The sequence below is a fragment of the Neomonachus schauinslandi genome, chromosome 4 (genome assembly GCF_002201575.2).
Source record: "Neomonachus schauinslandi chromosome 4, ASM220157v2, whole genome shotgun sequence".
Taxonomy (NCBI): domain Eukaryota; kingdom Metazoa; phylum Chordata; class Mammalia; order Carnivora; family Phocidae; genus Neomonachus; species Neomonachus schauinslandi.
Window position 1 is genome coordinate 147,037,069 of NC_058406.1, and position 22,948 is coordinate 147,060,016.

Here is a 22,948-nt window from a genome sequence, read left to right on the forward strand (position 1 = left end):
GGGTATGCTGATCTGCGGTGCAGTGTGTTTTTCTTTTTCCCCTCCAATTGCTAATTTAGTTGGGTGAAATAACTAACTTTAAAACATTTGCATTTCCTTAATTCTTAGAATTTTTTCATATGTTTATTACTTGCATTTTTATTTTTATGATTCCGGCAACTGGATTTTAAAGTATATAGGTTTTTATGTGCTTCGTGCCTAGAACAATTCCCATTTCAGTCTCTTCTCATCAGAGAAAGATGATAAATGTTCAAGAGATTTACTTTAAATCTATTCTAGACCTATTGGGAATTCCCATTTTACTTTGTCCAGGTGTCTCATCAGATTTGTTCTCCTCTTACGTATTTTTAAATACTTTTATTTAACAGTATTCGCTCTTTGTTAATGTCTTAATTGTCATTCCTACTTAGAGTAATGATGATGTCTACCTTTTGTATGTTGGCCTGAAAACTCTAAACCAGGAGTCAGCAAACTTTTGTAAAAGGCCAAAGAGTAGATATTTTAGGCGTTGTGGGCTATATTCAGTTTAATATACTCATTTATTGTGTTGTTTTGTTTTGTTTTGTTTTTTTCCTTTACAACCTTAAATGTGGTTCTTAGCTCAAGAGGTCTACAGAAATTGGCCACAGGCCAGATTTGGCCTGTGAACAATAGTTGGCTAACCCGTGCTCTAAACTTTTAACCTTTTCGGGGTTTTTTTTGGTTCCTCCAGCCCTGAATTTTCCATTATGTTTTCTTGTACTGTTAAAATGCATTGCGTGGATACTAGACTGTTGTTTATGTCACATTGATGGATAATGATGTATACTTCTTACTTTACAGATAGGTTCATTATCTCTTCATTGTACCATAGATGAGAAGCGGTTAGCGGGCTATTGTCAAGCATGTGATGTTCTTGTCCCTTCTGATAGTACATCTCAACAATTGACTTCATATAGTCAAGTCCATATTTGTTTGAGATCTGACAACTATCAGGTAAGATGTGTGATGGGGATGTAATAGTGTAGTTGAAAAGCTTTGGAAACCAAACAGAAGGGAGTTCAAATTCTGGCATCACCATTTACCAGTTGTATGATTTGGGGCAAGTAAAACAGATTGGCCTCTAAAATGGTGGTAATAATTAACTGATTTCATAGGCTCCCTATGAGAACCAAGTGAGAAGTTATAGTTTATAAACTAAGTGCACTATACAGATATTGACTCATTTTGATAATATCCTTTTTTGAAAGTATAGAATTTGCCCGTGTTAAGTAAATTCTTTAAGAAACTCTGTAAGCAGAACTTTTAATTTTTACAATTAAAGGTAGAGAATTGTTAGCTTTGTGGAGCCTTAAGTCTTGTGTCTGACTTAAAAGCATGGCCCTGTAGCCCAGCCTTGTTAGTCACTACAGATATGAAGACTGAAGAAGGAAGTGAGCAGAGTGGTGGTGGTAGGTTTGGGTGGTCTGTTACAGAGCTTGCTTTACCAGCGAGTCTGGTCGTTACCTCAGTTTTACCCATGCAGAGGGCTTAAATTAGTCTCGAGATTTTTAGTGCCTACTTTGGGTATATATTTTTAGTTTTATAATGAAAACCACTGGGAATTAGCATTTGTACTTTTAAAATCTTTATCGGAAAGCCTTCATTCTAGAAAATGAATAGAGCCTTCATGTTAACTCAAAGTAAGAGTCATGAAATAACAAAGCTAGAGCATATCTTTAGTTTTGTCTCTACAAATGGACTTTTAGCCGAGCTTTTTATTTATTTTTATTTTTAATTTTTTTTAAAAGATTTTATTTATTTGAGAGAGAGAATGAGAGAGCACGAATAGGGGAGAGAGGGAGAAGCAGGCTCCCCGCTGAGCAGGGAGCCCCATACGGGACGAGATCCCAGGACTCTGGGATCATGACCTGAGCTGAAGGCAGACACTTAACCCACTGAGCCACCCAGGCGCCCTTTAGCCAAGCTTTTAATTAATTTTAAATAGAATTTTTTTTTAAGATTTTATTTATTTGAGAGCGAGAGAAGGAGAGACAGAGAGTACAAGCGGGGAGGGGAGGGAGAAGCAGATTCCCCACAGAGCAAGGAGCCCGATGCGGGGCTTAATCCCAGGACCCTGCGATCATGACCTGAGCCGAAGGCAGACGCTTAACCGACGGAGCCGCCCAGGTGCCCCAAATAGAATCCCCCCCCACCCACACAGAAAATAGGAGAAGAGAAGGGATAGTACTTCCTCCCCCACTTCTGCCCCCTTTTCAAATTCTGCTTTGCCTTAGGGAAGAAAACAAAACTTTCTTAAAGACAGATTAGATACAGATAAATTTATTTAATATCTTTTAGTTCTGTATCCCTAATACAGACTTATGGAGGGTGGAGATAACTTATGGTAAGATAAAGAATCTTTTAAGAAGCTCTTTGGAGTGGTAAACCTATGTAAACAAGACCTTAGAAATATTACTCATGGATGGGCATATGTTAACTGAATATAAGGAAGAGCCAACATTTGTAAATCAGAAGGTATTGTAATGAGTAGCTAGGAAGAGGAAAATCACAATTTTATTACAACACTGAGATTTATCACTTCAGTTATATATACAGGAGTATGTAGAAATCCTATTCAGCCTGTTTTTACAAATACGGTTCTCTTTATATAAAGTGTACAGTTTTTGTGCTGATCAGGTAGTTATTTGATGGCGCCTGGGTGGCTCAGTCAGGTAAGCATCCAATGCTTGATTTTTGGCTCAGGTCATGATCTTGGGCTTGTGAGATCTGAGCTGCGTTCCAACTCCGCACTGGGCGTGAGCGTACTTGAGATTCTCTCTCCCTCTGCCCCCAATGAATGAATGGATGAATGAACAGCTGTAACAAATGTGTCTTCTCGCATGGGGGAAGAGGCTGTCTTTCTAGGTGTAGGCCCACACTGTTCATGTTTTGCTATGGAGGTGAAACAGTGTTGCTCCGTGGTTGTGAAACCACTTTTGTCAGTACTTTTGTGGTGGCAGCAGATTAGTTTCAGATGTTTCGGCATTCCTCTTCCCTTTCTCCTTACGTTATCACTCCTTTTTCCTCCTCTTACATTGCTTGATAAAGAGCCAAGACAAAGTGTGTATGGAATGGTACAGGTTTTTTTTTTTTTTGTAATTCACTAGCTTCTATATTTTATTTTATTTTATTTTATTTTTTAAAGATTTTTTTATTTATTTATTTGAGAGAGAGAGAATGAGAGAGAGCGAGTACATGAGAGGGGGGAGGGCCGGAGGGAGAAGCAGACTCCCCGCTGAGCAGGGAGCCCGATGCGGGACTCGATCCCGGGACTCCAGGATCATGACCTGAGCCGAAGGCAGTCGCTTAACCAACTGAGCCACCCAGGCGCCCTAGCTTCTATATTTTAAACCATTTAAATTTATTATAATTGTTCCTTTGCATGCTTTTTCCAGTTGAGTTATTTTAACTGTTGTAGTATTTTTATTTTTATTTATTTATTTATTTTTAAAGATTTTTATTTATTTATTTGACAGAGAGAGACATAGTGAGAGAGGGAACACAAGCAGGGGGAGAGGGAGAAGGAGAAGCAGACTCCCCGCAGAGCAGGAAGCCCGATGTGGGGCTCGATCCCAGGACCCTGGGATCATGACCTGAGCCGAAGGCAGCTGCTTAACGACTGAGCCACCCAGGCGCCCCTGTTTTAGTATTTTTAAAAGCTTGTTGTATGAAGCTGTTTAAAGTGGATGAGAAGCATTTTTACAACTTTTATTTTACGATTTTTAAAAATTTATTTGAGAAAGTGAGTGAGCACGGAGGGGGAAGCAGAATCCCCACCGAGCAGGGCTCAATCGCGGGACCCCGAGATCATGACCTGAACCACCCAGGCACCCCACGGTTTTACAACTTCTAATAATATATCTGAATTGCTTCTTATTGATTGATTTCTTCCTTCACCTCTCATTTTGGTCCATGATCTTCAGTTTGAAAAGGCAGGGTTGGAGGGTGGGTGGCTATTTTTATCCTCAATCTAATTTTAAAGTTTTAGAAAAGATTTTCCTAGTAAGATATTTTCATGATTTTCTTCAATATATATTTTACATTATAGAAAGACTTTTTTTTTTCTTTTTGGAAAGACTTTTAAAGTAAAGAAACTTTGCCATGATTTTTGAACTGGATGCAATTTTATGTCTGTGTTCTAGGATGTAGTAAAGATTTTCATTGAAGATAACTTAACCTTCAGTTTACCTGTCCAGTTCCGGCAGTCAGTACTAAGGGAACTCTTCCAGAAAGCTCAACAGGGGTAAGTAAGTAAATTGAAGAACTACTTTCTTATTTTTGGATAAAAGAGCAAGTGCAATTTAGGTTTATCAAAAATATACCTCCAAATTACTTCTAAGTCTGTGACAGTTTCACCTCTATTAGTAAATGGGAAATTAACACAGCCAGAGAAGCTACTTTAATGTTCATCTAATCCATTTTAAAAGCACTTGGGAAAAATTAGCAGAATTTGGTTCTGTTACCTAAGCTGTAACTAAATCATCTGTGACAGATGTGAAACTTTTCTGTTCTGCTCTATCCCCACCCTTGACATGTGCTTGAATAACTTAAAATCTTACCTCTCAAGGATAAATAACTCATTCTTGTGAATTTGGTTTTGTAATATATACCTTTTTTTTTATTAAAAAGAATGTATTAGTGGGTCTACTTTTGTATTCTACAGAAATGAAGCTCTAGATGAAATCTGTTTTAAAGTCTGTGCCTGTAACACAGTCCGTGATATATTGGAAGGTAGAGCGATTAGTGTTCAATTTAACCAGCTATTTCTTAGACCTAATAAAGAGAAAATAGACTTTCTTCTTGAGGTAAGACATTTTTTCCCTTTTTGATTTATAATTTTGCTGTAAACTTACCAATGACCTCTTAGTTGCCAAATCCAGTGCCCTCTTTTCTCTCTTCATCTGACTTGCCAGTGTTGGATACGCCTGACCTCTCTCCGACCTTTTCTTCTCTTAGAGCTTTTTACTGTTTCTCCATTACTGGGTTTTCTTGGTCTTTCAATCGACATCTCTTTTTTCTCTCCTTTTAGTGTTTCTGTTTACAGTAGTTTTGTTTTTGGCTCACTAATCTTCCCATATCATTTTTTAATTCTTATTTAAAGCTTCAGTCACCTGTTGACTAAACATTGCCAAGTCCTAACTCTAACCTCTCTTCTGTGAGCTCCAGAATCTGTGTTTGTGTTGGATCTTTCTACCTCTTTAACTGTCTTAATGTAACAGACATTGAGAAAAATACATAAAGCACAGTTAATACCACTTAGTTCCAAAAATACAACATTGCCAACACTCTAGAAGTCCTTTTTATGACCTTTACCAAACCCTCTCCATCTCCCCTTGAGGAAACACTGTCCTGCCTTTTGTGATAATCTTTAAAGAATATTCTTTAATTTGCCTGTTTTGAACTTTATAGAAATGAAATCATACAAAATGTATTTTTTATTTTCCTTCACTAAACATGTTTATTGGATTTTTTCCAAGTTGTATGCATTTATAGTTGATTTTTCATTGCTGTAAGATGTTAACCCCTTAATGGATATATGAGTTGCAGCTTTTCTACCTTTTCATTTTGTTGATGGCTTTCTTTGCTATGCAGAAGCAGATGTAGTCACATTTGTCTGTTTTTTGTTTTGCTTTTGTTGCCCTTGCCTTTGGAGTCAGCTCCAAAAAAAAAAAACATCATTAAGACTGAGGTCAAGGAGCTTATTACCTATGTTTTCCTCTAGTTTTATGGTTTCAGGTCTTATATTCAAGTTTTTGGCCATTTTTAGTTAATTTTTGTAAATGGTATACAGTAGTGGTCCAATTTCATTCTTTTGCATGTTGCTGTCCAGTTTTCCCAACACCATTTGTTGAAGAGATTGTCTTTTTCCCCATTGGATATTCTTTTCTGCCTTGTCAAAGATTAATTGACCATATAATTGTGGGTTAATGTCTAGGCTTTCTGTTCTGTTCTATTAATATGTGTCTGTGTTTGTGCCAGTACCATACTGTTTTGATTACTATAGCTTGTAATAGAAGTTGAAATCTGGAATTGTGATGCCTCCAGCTTTTCTTTTTTGAGACTGCTTTGGCTATTCAGGGTTTTTTGTGGTTCCATACAGATTTTAGGATTGATTGTTCTAGTTGTGTGAAAAATGCTGTTGGTATTTTGATAGGAATTACATTAAATGTGTGGATTGCTTTGGGTAGTGTAGACATTTTATTTATTTTATTTTTTTAAAGATTTTATTTATTTGACAGTGAGAGAGCACGAGCAGGGGGAGCAGCAGAGGGAGATGGAGAAGGAGGCTCCCTGCTGAGCAGAGTGCCTGAGACACGGAGCTCCATCCCTGGACCCTGGGATCATGACCTGAGCCAAAGGCAGACCCTTAAACAGCTGAGCCACCCAGGCGCCCCGTATTTTTAAATTTTTAAAAAACTTTAATTCCAGTTAACATACAGTGTTATATTCGTTTCAGGTATACTATTGTATAGTGATTCAACAAGTCCATGTATTATTCAATGCTCATCAAGATAAATGTAGTCTTGGGACGCCTGGGTGGCTCAGTTGGTTAAGCAACTAACTGCCTTCGGCTCCGGTCATGATCCTGGAGTCCCGGGATCGAGTGCCGCATCAGGCTCCCTGCTCCTCCCTCTGATCCTCATGCTCTCTATCTCATTCTCTCTCTCAAATAAATAAATAAAATCTTAAAAAAAAAAAAAAAAAAGATAAATGTACTCTTAATCCCCTTCACCGTTTTCATCCATCCCCCACCCCCCTCCCCTCTGGTAGTCCTCTAGATATTCTTTGTAGGTAAGAGTCTGTTTTGGTTTTTCTCTCTTTTTTTCTTTTGTTCATTTGTTTTAAGTTCCACATATGAGTGAAATCATATGGTATTTATCTTTCTCTGACTTATTTCATTTAGCAGTATACTCTCATTCCATCCATGTTGTTGCAAATGGCAAGATTTCATTCTTTTTTATGGCTGAGCAGTATTCTATCGTATATATACCACATCTTATTTATCCATTTATCTGTCAGTGGACATTTGGGCTGCTTCCATAGTTTGGCTATTGTAAACAATGCTGAAGTAAACATGGGGGTGCATATATCCTTTCGAATTAGTGTTTTTGTATTCTTTGGGTAAATACCCAGTAGTGCAGTTACTGGATTACATGGTGGTTCTGTTTTTAAGTTTTTGAGGAATCTCCATCCTGTCTTCTGTGGTGGCTGCAAAAATCTTAATTTTTAAGTGTTAAACTACCTTGGCTTGTTTGTAGTAAACTCAGCTAGGTCATGGCTTTTTTTTTTTAATTGAGATGTAATTGACATATAACATTATATTAGTTTTAGGTATATGTTATCTTTTTAAAATACATATTGCAGGATTTAGTTTGTAATATTTTAAGGTCTTTTACATTCGTGTATGAAATTGATACATCTATTTTTTTTTTTTCATGTCCTACCTTTGATTTTGGTACCAAGGTCATTCTTACCTCATAAATAAATTGGGGTATCTTTTTTCCTTGCCTGGAAAAGTTCCCATAAAAATGAACTCATTGCTTCTTTAAGTGTTTGGTAGAATTTACCAATGAAATATTTGGGCTTGGAGGTTTTTTTGTGTAAGGGAAGATTCTGGCATTGCTTCAGTTTCATCAGTGGGTATAGAGGTAGTCTATTTTTCCTGATTATTTTTAAGAGGTTTTTTTTTTTTTTTTAAGATTTTATTTATTTATTGGACAGAGAGAGGGACAGTGAGAGAGGGAACACATGCAGGGGGTGGGAGAGGGAGAAGCAGGCTTTCCGCAGAGTGGGGAGCCTGATGCGGGGCTCGATCTCAGGATCCTGGGATCATGACCTGAGCCAAAGACAGACGCTTAATGACTGAGCCACCCAGGTGCCCCTTAAGAGGTTGTTTTCTAAGAATTTATCCACTTCATCTAAATTTTTTTTTAAGTAGGCTCCATGCCCTGTGTTGAGCCCGATGCAGGGCTTGAACTCACAACCCTGAGATCAAGGGTCAGATGCTTAACCAACTGAGCCACCCAGATGACCCCCCTTCACCTACATTTTTAAGTTTATTAAGTTTTTAAAATGTTTGTAACATTGGGGCGCCTGAGTGGCTCAGTTGGTTAAACGTCTGGGGAGTCTGCTTCTCCCACTACCCCTGTCCTCAACATGCACCCCACCCCTCCACTTGGGCTCTCTGTCAAATAAATAAATAAAATCTTTAAAAAAGAAAATGTTTACAGCATTTATAGAGATGCCCCCTATTTCATGTTTTAATTGTTTTAAGAATTGAGCTTAGTTAACACATTTGTTATATTGCTTATCAGAAGTTAACACCTATTCCCTAAGTTTCATGACACATGTACAGAGCATCACTGTGTATGAATAAGCTATCATGAAAGCATATTCAGGTATTACTTATTATAAGATCATTAGTATTTATAGCGTGGAGCAAAATTATTATGATGCAAGCATTTTGCACATCAAGATGTTCAGGTGTGCTATATGCTGATAATCTTCATCTGAGCATAGAACTTTTACAATGCTGTTTCTGAGCATGGTACTTGAAAAAATTACCTTTTTTTTTTTTTTTTTTTTTAGAGAGGGAGGGAGAGAGGTGGCAGAGAATCATAAGCAGGCTCCACACCCAGCGTGGAGCCTGATGTGGGGCTCAGTCTACAATCCTGAGATCATGACCTGAACCTAAATCAAGTGTTGGATGCTTAACTGACTGTGCCACCCAGGTGCTCCTTTTTTCCCTCCCTTTTAATAACAGCTTTATTGAGGTATATCACATATCGTACTATTCACCCATTTAAAGCGTACAATCCAGTGTGTTTTTTTTTTTAAAGTATGTTCATAGATTTGTACAACTGCTACCTCAGTCAGTGTTAGAATTTTTCATCCTCCCTCTTCTACCCCACAGCAAAACTTCTTATCCATTAGTAGTCATCCCTCATTTTACCTCAGTCCTTTTAACCACAGGTAACTACTAATCTAATTTTGTCTCTGGATTTGCCTATTCTGGGCATTATATAAAGGAAAATAATATTTGGTCCCCCCCCCCCTTTTTTAAGTTTTTATTATTCATCTTAGAATACAAGTGTGAGCGGGGGAGGGGCAGAGGGAGACACAAAATCCCAAGCAGACTCCACGCCAAGTGTGAAGCCCAACACAAGGCCCTATCCCAGGACCCCGAGATCATGACCTGAGTCAAAACCAAGAGTCATACACCCAACCAACCAACTGAGCCAACTAGGCACCCCTTTGTGGTCCTTTTTTTTTTTTTTCCTTTTAAATTGACTTTAGTAAATGTTTTCAGAGTTCATCCATATTGTAGCATGTATCAGTGCTCCATTATTTTTTGTGGCTGAATAATACTTCATTGAATGGATATATTATTCATTGTTCATTTTGTATGTCTATCAGTTGATGGACTTTAGGGTTATTTCAATTCATGGCTATTATGAGTAATGCTGCTATGAACATTGTATATTTTTTGTTAACATATTAGGGAATATTTGACAATTTCCAGAGGTTAGGGACTTTTATACTGATGGCTTTATTTTGGTTTCTTGTAAGTAATATATGGGAGAAGTCTTAATCTGATGAATAAACTCAGAATATTATGAGACTGTTATTTGTAGATAACTAACATTTCCACAGCTAGTTTTTGTTCTTTAATTTTGGTTTATTTTTAAAACCTTGGTTACGTTCTTAATCGTTGGTTCTATATACTTTAGCTGTTACTGATCAATTCAGCTATCTCAGATGAATCTTCTTTCACTTTTCTGACTGGAGCTACTGTAGAGTTTATCACCTCATAGAATTGGTTAATGTACTTTATACATTCTGGGAAAACTCTATACCATGCTAGGTAGGTTATTCTTTATTTCATGTAAATACCTGCAGTTGTTGAAATGATCACATTCCAGTCCCTCTCCCCATAATGATTCTTATTCATAGCCTCCTCTTTTAAATTACTTAGACAAATCTGTGATTGATATGTGCCTGGAGGAGAATTTGGTTGTTTTTAAATGTAAACTTTTCAAACTGTAGGGTATGTTTTTTAAAGTGCCAATATTCAAATAAAAATTACTCAAATTCCTAGGTATGTTCAAGATCAATAAATTTAGAAAAAGCTTCAGATTCTTTGAAGGGAAGCATGGCTGCTTTTCTAAAGTAAGTGCCTTTTTTTCCCCCTTAACTTTCAAGTTAGTCCTGTGAGAAAAATAACTTTCATTACTTTTTGTATTTATCCTGCATGTCTTATAACCAGGCAGTCGTTTGAGAGCCGGTTACGTTCAGATTTGTGTAGTGACAAAAAATTCAGGATTGATATTACTCTTTTTGTATATTTTGACATTGACTTCACAATTTTAAATAAGGACCAAAAAATTTTTTAAATCTATTTCAAATATTATTATATAGTTTATGAAGTGGTAGTTTGTTAAATGGTTTATTAATAAAGATTGGTTAACATGATTGTTTTTCCCAAACTAAATTATAAACTTTTTTTGTTTTACAATATTTTTACTGATCTAGGAATGTGTGTCTGGGGTTGGAAGATCTGCAGTATGTTTTCATGATTTCTTCACATGAGCTTTTCATTACATTGTTGAAAGATGAAGAACGAAAGCTACTTGTTGATCAGATGAGGAAGAGATCCCCTAGAGTAAATCTGTGCATTAAACCTGTAACTTCATTTTATGATATCCCAGGTTAGCTCTCTAGTCTGCTAGCGAAAATGTTGGCACATTTTGCCCTTCTATTATATTGCCCCTCAGTGTATTTGAGGATGTCCTCTCACTTGTTTTAATTTATACTTATGTCAGTAATTAATTAGAAATTTACCAGTCTTTTGTAGTCGTATTTCTGTCTAAGCATTAAGTTCCGAACTCCGCTGAGTCTGTGTTTAATGGAGATTGAGGCCTAGTTACATACAAGATTCTAGCTGGGGAAATAGACCAAGGTGATGCTGTCTTGGAGGTAAAAATGAGAGCTGGGAGGGGAGTGGTAAAGTGTCCTGAGACTCACAAAAAGTACAGGCTCTAGTGCATTTCAGCCTACACTGTGTGACACTGTCTGCTGGCTAAGCATTCCTCTTTGGCGACATGGCTATTTTTGCCTTATTTATTTGATGATTTTTTTCTGTTTTTGCTTTTATTTTGTGAATATAAGTAGAAGATGTAGTGGTTTTCATTAATAAGAAACATAAGCTTTAGAGCTTAATATAGGTGAGACAGAATCATTTGGTTTAAAACAAAATTGTAGCTGCTTTGAACCTCACTAGGAAAAATGCCATTAAGACCTAAATTGTTGGGAATGGATTAATGAAGACTATCTGAAAGTCTAGTTGTAATTAGAGATTTTAATGATCTTGGTTTTCTGGGAAGGCAGTGCCTCCACCTTCTCTTCCTCTGCCTTTAAAAAAAAAAACCCACATTTTTAGTATTTATTAAAACAAAAATATATTTACACATGCCTTTATTAACACATTGTTTGAAAGTAGGAGACTGTCTACATAAATTAATTTTTTCCATATATTCCACCTAGTTCTTTCTGTGAACCAGTTACTGATTTTTATCTTTGTTTGTATTTTCATTGTATTTATTTATTAAATGCAGACTTAATACAAACTGTTAGGTTTTCTGTAGGCAGATAAAATTAATATGTAATTTATGTTGAATGAGTTCTGAAGATGAGAGCTATTTCTCACAGATACAATACTTAACATACATATACAATTTCTCTCAACAAATTATCATTCTCATATTTGTAGGATTAAGGATTTCTTTGAATTAAGTCATTATTGAAATGGAAATCTCTTCTTTCTTAGCTTCAGCAAGTGTCAACATTGGTCAGTTGGAGCATCAGCTGATATTGTCAGTGGATCCCTGGAGGATTCGACAGATTTTAATTGAATTACATGGTATGACTTCAGAGCGCCAGTTCTGGACCGTGTCTAACAAGGTTAGAAACCCTTTGTCAAGGACAGATAAGAAAATTACACTTATTTTCTGATGTAATTTATTTATTTTAAAAAAGATTTTGTTTGAGGGAGCACACACACACAAGTGGGGGAGAGGCTCCGTAACCTCTAAGAATAAGTTTATGTCCTATTTATTGTCATAGCATCTCCATATACTTTAAATAAAGCTGTGAGTATGTGTATAAGGAATATTCTTTATGCAGTCTGTAGCTGCTCTTTGCTATGTGCTTACAGAGTATTTTTGTTTTTATTAATACCCTCTTGAAGTCTAAAGCCTGAAGGTTGGAACTGATTCGTTAAAACTTTTTAGGACATTTTTGGCTTTATATGTTCATTTAAAAATACCCAGCTAATGGATTTACCTGTTTCTAAGGTTATCTATTCAAAAGCTTTCCTGCATGCAAAGTGCACATGAAAATAACTTTTAGAACATTTCAGTGGAATGTAGCTGAAGATACAAGAGAGATAGCACATAGATACGGGAGAAATTACACTTGTATGGCAGTACGCCTAATTCACTGCATACTTCTCTGCTGAAAATGTAGTAAAAAGGCAGCCAGAACTTTATGTATAGTTTATGGGATTTGAATATGTAAGTGCAGTGGAATGAAAAATTTCTCTGAACATTAGTGTTGGGCTTCATTAATGTTGATGTTATTATTAGTGCTCATTTTTATAGATGAAGAAGTATAGCATAGTAAAGAGAGGGAGTTCTGACTGCCTGAGTTTGAATCCCAGCCTCTGTACTTACTAGTTATGTAATCAGTCTTGGGCAAGTTATTTGACATTTGTGTGTTCGCTTTTCTTACCTGTAAAATGAGGATGATGGTACCTACTTCATCGTATTTTGTTGAGGATCACATAAATTAATACATATACTCCTCGGGCTTTTTTCCCTTTTTTTCTATAGATTATTCTTTAGAAAGTTCCAATCCATTTAATTTATTACTGGCTTATAGTGAATATGTTCATTTTTATTAGCATTTCATTATGGCTGTCATTTTCCTTTCTCTACAAAAGCGACCTTTCCAGGACTTCTTTAAATGTGATTGACGATTATTGAAAGATTCTTCCCTAGATTTGGCTTTCTGTGTATGTGTGTGTGTGTTTATATATTTTTTATTTCTTCTAGTGGGAAGTACCTTCTGTGTATAGTGGGGTTATCCTGGGAATTAAAGACAGTTTAACAAGAGATTTGGTTTACATTCTTATGGCCAAAGGTTTACACTGCAGTACTGTTAAGGTGAGTAAAAGTGTACATCAACTACTGGTTAAGAACATGCTTTATATTCAGGGTCTGACCTAAAAAAACAAAGAAACAAAAATGCTTTATTAATTTTATCATAAAACCCAGGAATCAGAATTTCCCATATTTTCTTTTTTTTGATAATTCATATTATTATTATTATTTTTAATTTATTTATTTGAGAGAGAGAATGAGATAGAGAGCATGAGAGGGGGGAGGGTCAGAGAGAGGCAGACTCCCTGCTGAGCAGGGAGCCCGACGTGGGACTCGATCCTGGGACTCTAGGATCATGACCTGAGCCGAAGGCAGTCGCTTAACCAACTGAGCCACCCAGGCGCCCCCCATATTTTCTTGATCTTAAAATATAGTTCTAGGCCTAAAAAGGTTTTTTTTTCCCCCCTAAAAGTATATTTTAAAAGGTGTTCTAGTTCTTTTTCCTTCACCCTCATAACTGTACCAAAGTGGTCTTGGATATATGGATACAGCTCCATTCCTTTAAAAAAAAAAAAATAGAGACCATGAAAAATTGTGTCTTTTAGGATTCAGTTAGTAAAATTGTGTTCCAAATCCCTTAAAAATACTTTTTTTTTTTTTAAAGATTTTATTTATTTATTTGACAGAGAGATAGAAAACAAGTAGGCAGAGAGGCAGGCGGAGGGAGAGGGAGAAGCAGGCTTCCTGCGGTGCAGGGAGCCCGATGCGGGGCAGGGAGCCCGATGCGGGGCTCGATCCCAGGACCCCAGGATCATGACCTGAGCTGAAGGCAGCCACTTAACCAACTGAGCCACCCAGGCGCCCCCCCCCCTTAAAAATACTTTTGTAGTTTTACATAAGGAGTTTGTAATCTGTTTGGGAAGTCAAGACATAAATGCAATGTTAAATGATTAGTAAATGGTATAATTGCACAAGTATTCGTACAGAAAATTCTAGAGGCAGTTAACCAATTTGGCATTTCCAAATTTAGTTCAGGCAGAAATCCTGAGCTAAACCTCGAGATTTGAGTAAGTTGGCGAGGTATAAAGGATGGCATCATGTGGAAAAGCTCAGAGATAAGAAATAGGATGGTGTACATGGGGCCTGGAAGCAGTAAGCTGATGTTAGAGTGCCACTTGGTATGTGAGCGGAGGCCGTGATGAGGCAGGAGGGGGAAGTTGGATGCAGCCTGTACAGAGGCTCTCTGAGCTTTGTTAAGGTGGTCGGGTTTTCTAGACCAGCAGTCTTCTACCTAGAAGTCCAACATGTAGACCTTATAATTTTAAGGGAAGCAGTTCCTAGCTTTTCTTCTTTTACCTAAAATCGATCTGCCTGAAAATACTGTTAGAGTTCACGTGTCTTGTTTCTCTGTTCACATTCCTTTCTCTTTTCACAATTGTGCTTTTCCAGCTTACTTTAAAAAGGTGGGGGAGGAGCCCCACTTGAGCTTTATGGTAACTTTTGAAACCAAGTGCTGTCAAGTCCTCCAGTTTTATTGTACTTAAAATGATTTTGGCTATCCTAGGTCCTTTGCTTTTTTTATTTTATTTATTATTTTTTAAAAAGATTAAGTAAACTGTACGCCCAGTGTGGGGCTTGAATTTTCTACTCTAAGATCAAGAGTTGCATCCTGTATTGACTGGGCCAGCCAGGTGCTACCTCCCTCTCCTTTGCTTTTTATTTATTTACTTATTTTTAAGATTATTAAGTAATCTCTATACCCAGTGTGGGGCTCACACGACCCTGAGATCAAGAGTCACATGCTCTACCGACTGAGCTAGCCAGGCCCTCCTCCCCTTTGCTTTGCTATTTATTTAGTATTTTTAAAAGATTTTATTTATTTGACAGAGAGGTAGTTGAGAGCAGGATCACAAGCAGGGGGGACTGGGAGAGGGAGAGGCAGGCTTCCCGCTGAGCAGGGAGCCCGATGTGGGGCTTGAGCCCAGGACCCTGGATCATGACCTGAGCTGAAGGCCGAGCCAGCCAGGCACCCCTCCCCTTTGCTTTTTAATATAAATTTTAGAATCAGCTTTTCAGTGTTTACTTAAAAAAAAGGGGGGGGGGGGAGAAAGAAAAAATCTTGCTGGGATTTTGATTCAGATTGCAATGAATCTATAAATCAGTTTGGGGACAGTTGAAATTGATGGTAATATTATGTCTTTTAATCCATGAACTTAGTGTATGTCTTCATTTACTTAGGTCTCCATTTATGTATGTCTTTATCTCAACAAGTTCTGTAGTTCTCAGCATACACATCTTGCATGTATTTTGTTAGATTTATCTCTAAATGCATGTATGTTTTAAAACAAAAAACAGGGTAATTCATTATTCAAAAAGTTCATATTTACACTATGCTTTAGCATCTCCTTAAACTCTTCCAAAAAAAAAAAAAATTTCTAAGCTTAAATACTTTCTGATATAAATTTTTATGTAAAACTGTTTTTAGTGAGCAAAGAACCTTTTGTAGATAGTGCTGTAAACCAGAGGTCCTCAAAGTGTGATTGCGACTCCAGCAGCATTGGCCACATTTGGGAACTTGTTAGAAATGCAAAATGTTGGGTCCCAGCCTAGACCTACGGAGTCAGAAACTGGGGAATCAGAAACAGACAGCCCCAGCAGTCTGTTTTAATAAGCTCGCTAGGTAATTGTGATGCATGCTCAACACTTCCAATGGAAATAACATGCAAACCACATATGTAATTTATGATTTTCTAGTAGCACATTTTTAGAAACACCAAAAGTACATAAGTGATTTTAATACATTTTAACCCAATATATCTAAACTATCGTTTCAACAAATAAGCAATATAAAAATTACTGATTTTTTTTTTTTTTTTTTTTTAATGCGTGTGCTAGGTTTTCACTCAAAATCTAGTATTTTACACTTAAAACACCTCCCAATTTGGACTGGTCACAATTCACATGCTCAGTAGCCACATATAGCTGGTGGCTACCATATTGGACCATACAGCTATATATAAAAAAGTTTATAATGGCATGTCATTGGCAGCTTTTCTTTTTCCACCCCTAAATTAACTAACATTTATTGGGAATGGAGACTTTTCTGCAGGTTTCATATATATTTATTCTTTCACTTATTCTTTTCACACACACAGTGCAGTCTAGTTTATAGGTGAGAAATCAGAGCCAAATGTATTAAATCGTCTAAGGTCATGCAGCTAGTAAGTGGCACACGTATTAGAAAGGATAGAAAACAGATGGGAAACATTTAGGAGGTAAAATCTAGAATTGATTGCTTACTAATGTTCTGTGGAAGGCAGGGAGAGAAGAATGGAGAGCAATGCTCAGCCCTCCGCTTTGGATGCCAGCAAGTGAATATGCAGACAAACATTTTTGAAGGATCGATTATTCATTTTTACAATGGTTAATTTGGGCCTGCAGTTGGAAACAGCCTGAAGCTTGGGGAATGGTCTGGGCTAGAGATACAGAGATACAGATTTGGGAGGCCTCAGGGATCACCCAGGGTGAATATACAGAATCTAGGGGATGCAACATTGGGTCCAAGAAACAGTGGCATGATGGGTACGGGGACCAAACAGAGGTGGAGTCATAATAGCCAAGGGAAGAGAGAGACTGTCAAGAACAAGGGAGTGGGCAGCACCAAGATGCGGCCCTTAAGTCCTGTAAGATAACTAAAAAGTGTTCAGTAGGTTGCACAATTAGAAGATCTTTGTTTAGTAAGAACTATTTCTTCTTTGTGATGGGGGTAGGAGCCAGATTGTAGGAGTCAAGGAGGCACATGGGAGGAGAGAAAGAAAGAATGAATGAAGACTACTCTTTGAAAAAATTAGAAGCAGATGTAAGAAAAGGGTTGGATTATAGTGAATTTATTTGATTTATTAGCCAATTATGTGAACTAGTAAGGTTGTGTGCCAAGATTTTAGAATATGAAACCTTGTTGAAGAGTGTAAGAGCCAATTCTGAATAGCCTAGGTATAATAGGGTACTTGTCATAGAATCCGTATGCATTCTCTATATACATATATGTATGTGACATGTATAATTTGTGTGTATGTTATATTAGCTTATATATATAAAATATATGTGTATGTGTATAAGCTATGTAAAAGCTTTTTTTGGTTTTATAGTTTGTGTAAAACTTGTTTAGTAATATAGCATGTTTTTATACTGTTTATTGGATTTTTTTAAATTACGAAAGGATTGAGTATCAATAAATCAGTGACACAGATGATAAAGAAAAAGGTAATCTAGCCTCACTCTCCAAGACAACCATTGTTAACCATTTAAATTCTTCTCTTTGCTCTGTACTCCTAAGGATGCACGTTTTTTGATTCCAGAGGAAAAGTGACCCAGTGATCTGTTATTTCTTTCTGTAGGACTTTTCCCATGCCAAACAGCTCTTTGCTGCTTGTTTGGAGTTGGTAACAGAGTTCTCACCGAAACTTCGTCAGGTCATGCTGAATGAGATGCTGCTTTTGGATATTCATACCCATGAAGCTGGAACGGGGCAATCAGGAGAAAGGCCTCCTTCTGATCTTATTAGTAGGGTGCGGGGATATCTGGAAATGAGGCTTCCTGGTAAGATGTTCACAAAGCCAAATTTCAGAAGTGCAGTACTCAAGTAATCATAGGGAAGAATCTTAAAAAAACATTTTCTTATTTTTTTGCCATCTTAAAAAAGTTACTGCTCTCCTGAAACAATTCAGATGTGGAGTTCTCTTGAGAACATTGAAGATAATGTAGGAAACTATTCATTTCCTAGGATTACCATAACAAAGTACCACAAGCTAGATGATTTAAAACAGCAGAAATTTATTCTCTCACATTTTTGGAGACTAGATATCTGAAATCAAGGTGTCTGTGGGGCCGTGCCCCCCCCTGAAGGCTCTGGGGAAGAATCTTTCCTTGGCTTTTTCTAGCTTCAGATGGCTGCCAACAATCTTTGGCATTCTTTAGCCTGTAGCTTCACACTCCTGTCTCTCCCTCCTTTGTTACGTGTGTGTGTGTGTGTGTCCTCTTATAAAGGCACCAGTCATTGGTTGTAGCATGTGTCCTAATTGTATGATGTCATCTTAACTGAGTATATCTGTGAAGACCCTGTTTCCATGTGAGGCAACTCAGGTCTCGAGTGGAAATGAATTTTGAGGGAACACTGTTCAACATACTACAAAACTGTATTGCAATTTTAAGATACTCTGTTAACGAAGAATTAAAATGTCCTTGTAAGTATAGGTTGAATGTTTAGTTCCTTATTACCATCATAGAACTCATCAAAATGATTGCCAGTGGGTCAGGAACTCACTTGTCACTTTAGGAACAGACATTCTGTGTCTATTTGTAAGTATAAATGTGTTATGAAGGGGCGCCTGGGTGGCTCAGTCATTAAAGCGTCTGCCTTCGGCTCAGGTTATGATCCCAGAGTCCTGGGATCAAGCCCCGCATCGGGCTCCCTGCTTGCCAGGAAGCCTGCTTCTCCCTCTCCTACTCCCCTTGCTTGTGTTCCCTCTCTCGCTATCTCTCTGTCAAATAAATAAATAAAATCTTTAAAAAATAAATATGTTATGAAAATTACATAAATTATATAATTATGTATAAAAATTATTATATAAATGATCTCTGTTGTATGTAAATGTTGCTTAAAGAAGTTTCTTAATTTTACATGTTCTAGTAATTTTAGAACAGTAAGTCCTACTCTACATACTTAAAGCTGTAAAATTGAAGTATAAAGGAAGGTGCTAGTAATGTACCAAAACAGAAATGGCTTCTGGCCCTCTGGAGTCTTTTGGATTAATTTAATTGTCATTACATTCTGATTTCTAGCAGATAGTACAACTTTTTAGCACTCTGCTGATAGAATACCTTTGAGCTTTAATGCGTCAGTGCCCTTTAATGTCGTAAAAATTGATCCAGTAATATACTGGCACTGTCCACGGACACATGCTACTGTGTCTGTTTTCTTTTTAAAGGTGGAAGTTTGATTTTTCGTACATGATTTCTCTAAAATGAAAAGAGGAATTTTTATTTTTAAAAGATGTTATTTATTCATTTGAGACACAGAGATAGAGCATGAGCAGGGAGAGAGGCAGAGGGAGAGGGAGAAGCAGACTCCCCGCCGAGCAGGGAGCCCGATGCGGGGCTCGATCCCAGGACCCTGGAATCATGACCTGAGCTGAAGGCAGACGCTTAACCATCTGAGGCCACCCAGGCGCCCCTGAAAAGAGGAATTTTTAAAATTCCAACATTTGTTGAGTGTTAGCTGCATGTCAGATGTTGTTGGAAGAGCTTTAGGTACAGAGTTCACTTGGTCCTCATGGCAGCTCTGTGAAGTAGCTGCTATTTTAATTATCCCTGTTCGTAAATCAGGAAACAGGTACAGAGAGGTTAAGGAATTTGGCCAAAGTCACCTAGTAAGAGACAGAACAGGGATTTGAATCCATCAATCCTGGTTAAGCCTCTGCTCTTACTCTTTGAAATAGATGGAAATGCCTTTAAATAAGCACAGGTCTGTTTGTACTACCTTTTTGACCTTAAAGTAGTCTGGAATTTACATCACTTTTTTTTTTCCCCCCTGTTTTTGGTCCAAGACTCCTAGCACTGCACCTAATTTATGTAAATTCTTACCTTGTTGGATGTTCAGCGGCTTGTCCCATAGTTTGTGTTACAAGTAGTGTTTAAAATGGAAAGGCAAGGATGTCATTTATTGTTAGGAGGAATAAGCACAGTGCAGTGCCTTGTCTTTGCGCCTCAGTTACAGACTAAGGTCCCTGAGTTCAGCAGACACCTGGCTCTGATTCTCTGGCAGGAGAGTCAGGGTGGGTACAAGTGGTCTCTCCATGGGTCATGATGGGGGGAGGTGTGTGAAAAGGGGTCATCTGCCACATACTCCTCCCTCTTTTTTTTTTTTTTTAAGGTTCATTTGAGAAAGCATGGGAGAGTGGGTAGGGCGAGGAGAGGGAGAAAGAGAAAAGCAGGCTCCACGCCTAATGCAGAGCCCAACACAGGCTCAATCCCACCAGCTGAGCCGAAATCAGGAGTCAAATACCTGACTGACTGCCACCCAGGTGCCCCTCCTCCCTCTTTTTTTTAAAGAAAAAAAAATTGTTACCTGATGGTATTGGGTCAATTTTGATCAAATTAGTTGCAAGCCCTCTGTAGAAGAGGGTGTTAGGTGGATTGGCCTGGCTCTACTATCAGGAATAGGAAGTGATCTTAATTGACAAAGATCCAACCTTCCATTTATAAATAAAGGCTACAGATTATTCTTTTTTTTTTTTTTTAAAGATTTTATTTATTTCTTTGACAGAGAGAGAGATAGCGAGAGCAGGAACACAAGCAGGGGGAGTGGGAGAGGGAGAAGCAGGCTTCCCGCCGAGCTGGGAGCCCGATGTGGGACTCGATCCCAGGACCCTGGGATCATGACCTGAGCCGAAGGTAGATGCTTAACAACTGAGCCACCCAGGCGCCCCAGATTAATTATTCTAACACCAGTGATGTCTTTTGGGAGAAATACCCCAACTTTTATTAATTTTTTTTCAAAGATTTAGAATGTGTGCATGCATGCACATGCACAAGTGGGGGGGGTGCAGAGGGAGAGGGAGAGAATCTCAGGTGGATTCCCCACTGAGCACAGAGCCCAATGTGGGGCTTGATCCCATGACCCTGAGACCGTGACTAGAGCTGAAATCAAAAGATGGATGCTCAACCCACCAAGCCACTCAGATGCCCCGAAATTTCCCAACTTTTAATACCTTTGTATCAACAGCTTACTTTCTCTTGAGATGTGTCTTTGTTATGTTCCTAGGATTTCAACAAAATTGAATTCTAGGCCTACTCTGGGTGCCTGTTACAGCATAGGACTTCTACATTTAGAAATAAGCTTAATTGCATTGCAGATGCTTAAAGGGAAGTTTAATCTCCAAATCACTGCTTTTCAGGCTGTATCAGAATTCTCCCTAGATTCTAATTTATGTTTAAGAACCATTGCTCTGTTACTGTTTGGGGAGTGCTGGGTGAATAAAGGAAGCATTGGAGCCAAATGCTGTGTGATCTGCCTTTGGCAAAATGTAAAGAACTCAATGACATGCATGCATTGAGGATACTAATTTCCCTTCTGTCTTTGTTCGTTCTTGACGATGATGCAAAGAATGTATATTTTGCTGTGTTCCTATAACTCTCTGTCCTGTCAAATCCTTTTTTGGGTAAGGTGAGATATAAACTAATAGCCATAGGCAGTCTTTTAGAAAGACTAAAATATAAGTACTCAAAAAGTTTAATAGCTCTCCCTATTTTAAGTTAACATTGTTATTCAGCATTCTTTGGGATTTTTCTTTTTGCTGAAGTACATTAAAACCTGAATATTATATACGTTGAGCTATGAAAATTTGCAACACATTTAATATTAAAGTATATTTAATATTTCAAAGGAAGTTATGTGCAAAACAGTGCCTTTTTTTTTTTGTCCAAAACAATATTGGGTGATTTTTTTTTCTCATCAATTTTTATTTAAAATTGTTTTTGGCATAGTAAATATTTTTTGAAAGTTAAGGACTTGTTTCTGAGGAGTATTATGTCTTAATCAGCAGAAATATTTAAAATGGTACATTTACTCAGATTTGTTACAATTTTATTATGTTTTGCTATTTCTGTGCTCTAAATGTGCTAGAAGTTTATATGGTACCATTGTACTTGTGTGTTTATTCTTTGCTTGTTTGAATTACAGATTTCTAGAGGACAGGTACTGTGGACTTCCTCAGTAGGATGTTGGCCATGTAAAGTATTCATAGTAGATGATTTTGTTGATTAGTACTGGGGACCATGCAGTCTGTTGGGAAACCTTAACTTTCTAGAGAAAAATGTAAAATGTTGGAATTTTTCTGTTTTTTCATCTGTAATTGTTTTTAATTTGTTCAACTGAACTCTTAGTACATGTTTGCTTTGTTCTCATTTTAATGTTATGATGGTAATTCCAACTGGTTTCTTCTTTGGCTTTTTAGATATTCCTCTTCGTCAAGTGATTGCTGAGGAGTGTGTTGCTTTTATGCTAAACTGGAGGGAAAATGAATACCTTACACTGCAAGTTCCCGCGTTTCTGCTTCAGAATAATCCATATGTAAAGGTAACTTGTGTTTAAATAAAGGGATTATTAGGTTGGGATCATTGTACCTGTTTCTTTAGATCTTTTTTTTTTTTTTAAGGTTTATTGGAGAGAGAGCACGAACAGTGGGGGAGAGGCAGAGGGAGAGAGAAAGGGAGAAGCAGATTCTCTGCTGAGCAAGGAGCCAGATGCAGGGCTTGATCCCAGACCCCTGGGATCATGACCTGAGCTGAAGGCAGGCGCTTAACCGATTGAGCCACCCAGGCGTCCCTGTTTCTTTAGATCTGTACTACTTAGGGAGCTTGTCTAATTTCTAAAATACAGTGGAAGATTGGACAAATGTTTGTTGGTTTGTGATTAAAAGTATAGTTTTGGGGCACCTGGGTGCTCAGTTGGTTAAGCGACTGCCTTCGGCTCAGGTCGTGATCCCGGAGTCCTGGGATCGAGTCCCGCATCGGGCTCCCGGCTCAGCGGGGAGCCTGCCTCTCCCTCTGACCCTATCCCCTCTCATGCTGTTTCTCTCTCTCTCTCTCAAATAAATAAATAAGTAATTAAAAAAAAAAAAAAAAAGTATAGTTTTGCGTTCATGAGAATGCAAGCAGAAATTAGTTAACAGACAACATGTTGGTATAACCCTAAGCTAATGAGAGGT

General features: G+C 37.7%; 1 protein-coding gene across 2 annotated transcripts in view; it reads left to right on the forward strand.

Annotated features, from left to right (window-relative positions):
* The window catches only part of INTS8 (integrator complex subunit 8), a 57,127-nt gene that overhangs the window by 12,211 nt on the left and 21,968 nt on the right, over window positions 1–22,948 (forward strand). For both annotated transcript variants that reach the window (XM_021688676.1, XM_021688675.2), the window contains exons 8-16: window positions 823–975; window positions 4,164–4,264; window positions 4,685–4,826; window positions 10,121–10,191; window positions 10,555–10,730; window positions 11,849–11,982; window positions 13,134–13,244; window positions 17,579–17,780; window positions 22,196–22,317. In XM_021688676.1, the coding sequence (XP_021544351.1) occupies window positions 823–975; window positions 4,164–4,264; window positions 4,685–4,826; window positions 10,121–10,191; window positions 10,555–10,730; window positions 11,849–11,982; window positions 13,134–13,244; window positions 17,579–17,780; window positions 22,196–22,317 (1,212 nt within the window). The remainder of the gene's footprint in view (window positions 1–822; window positions 976–4,163; window positions 4,265–4,684; window positions 4,827–10,120; window positions 10,192–10,554; window positions 10,731–11,848; window positions 11,983–13,133; window positions 13,245–17,578; window positions 17,781–22,195; window positions 22,318–22,948) is intronic.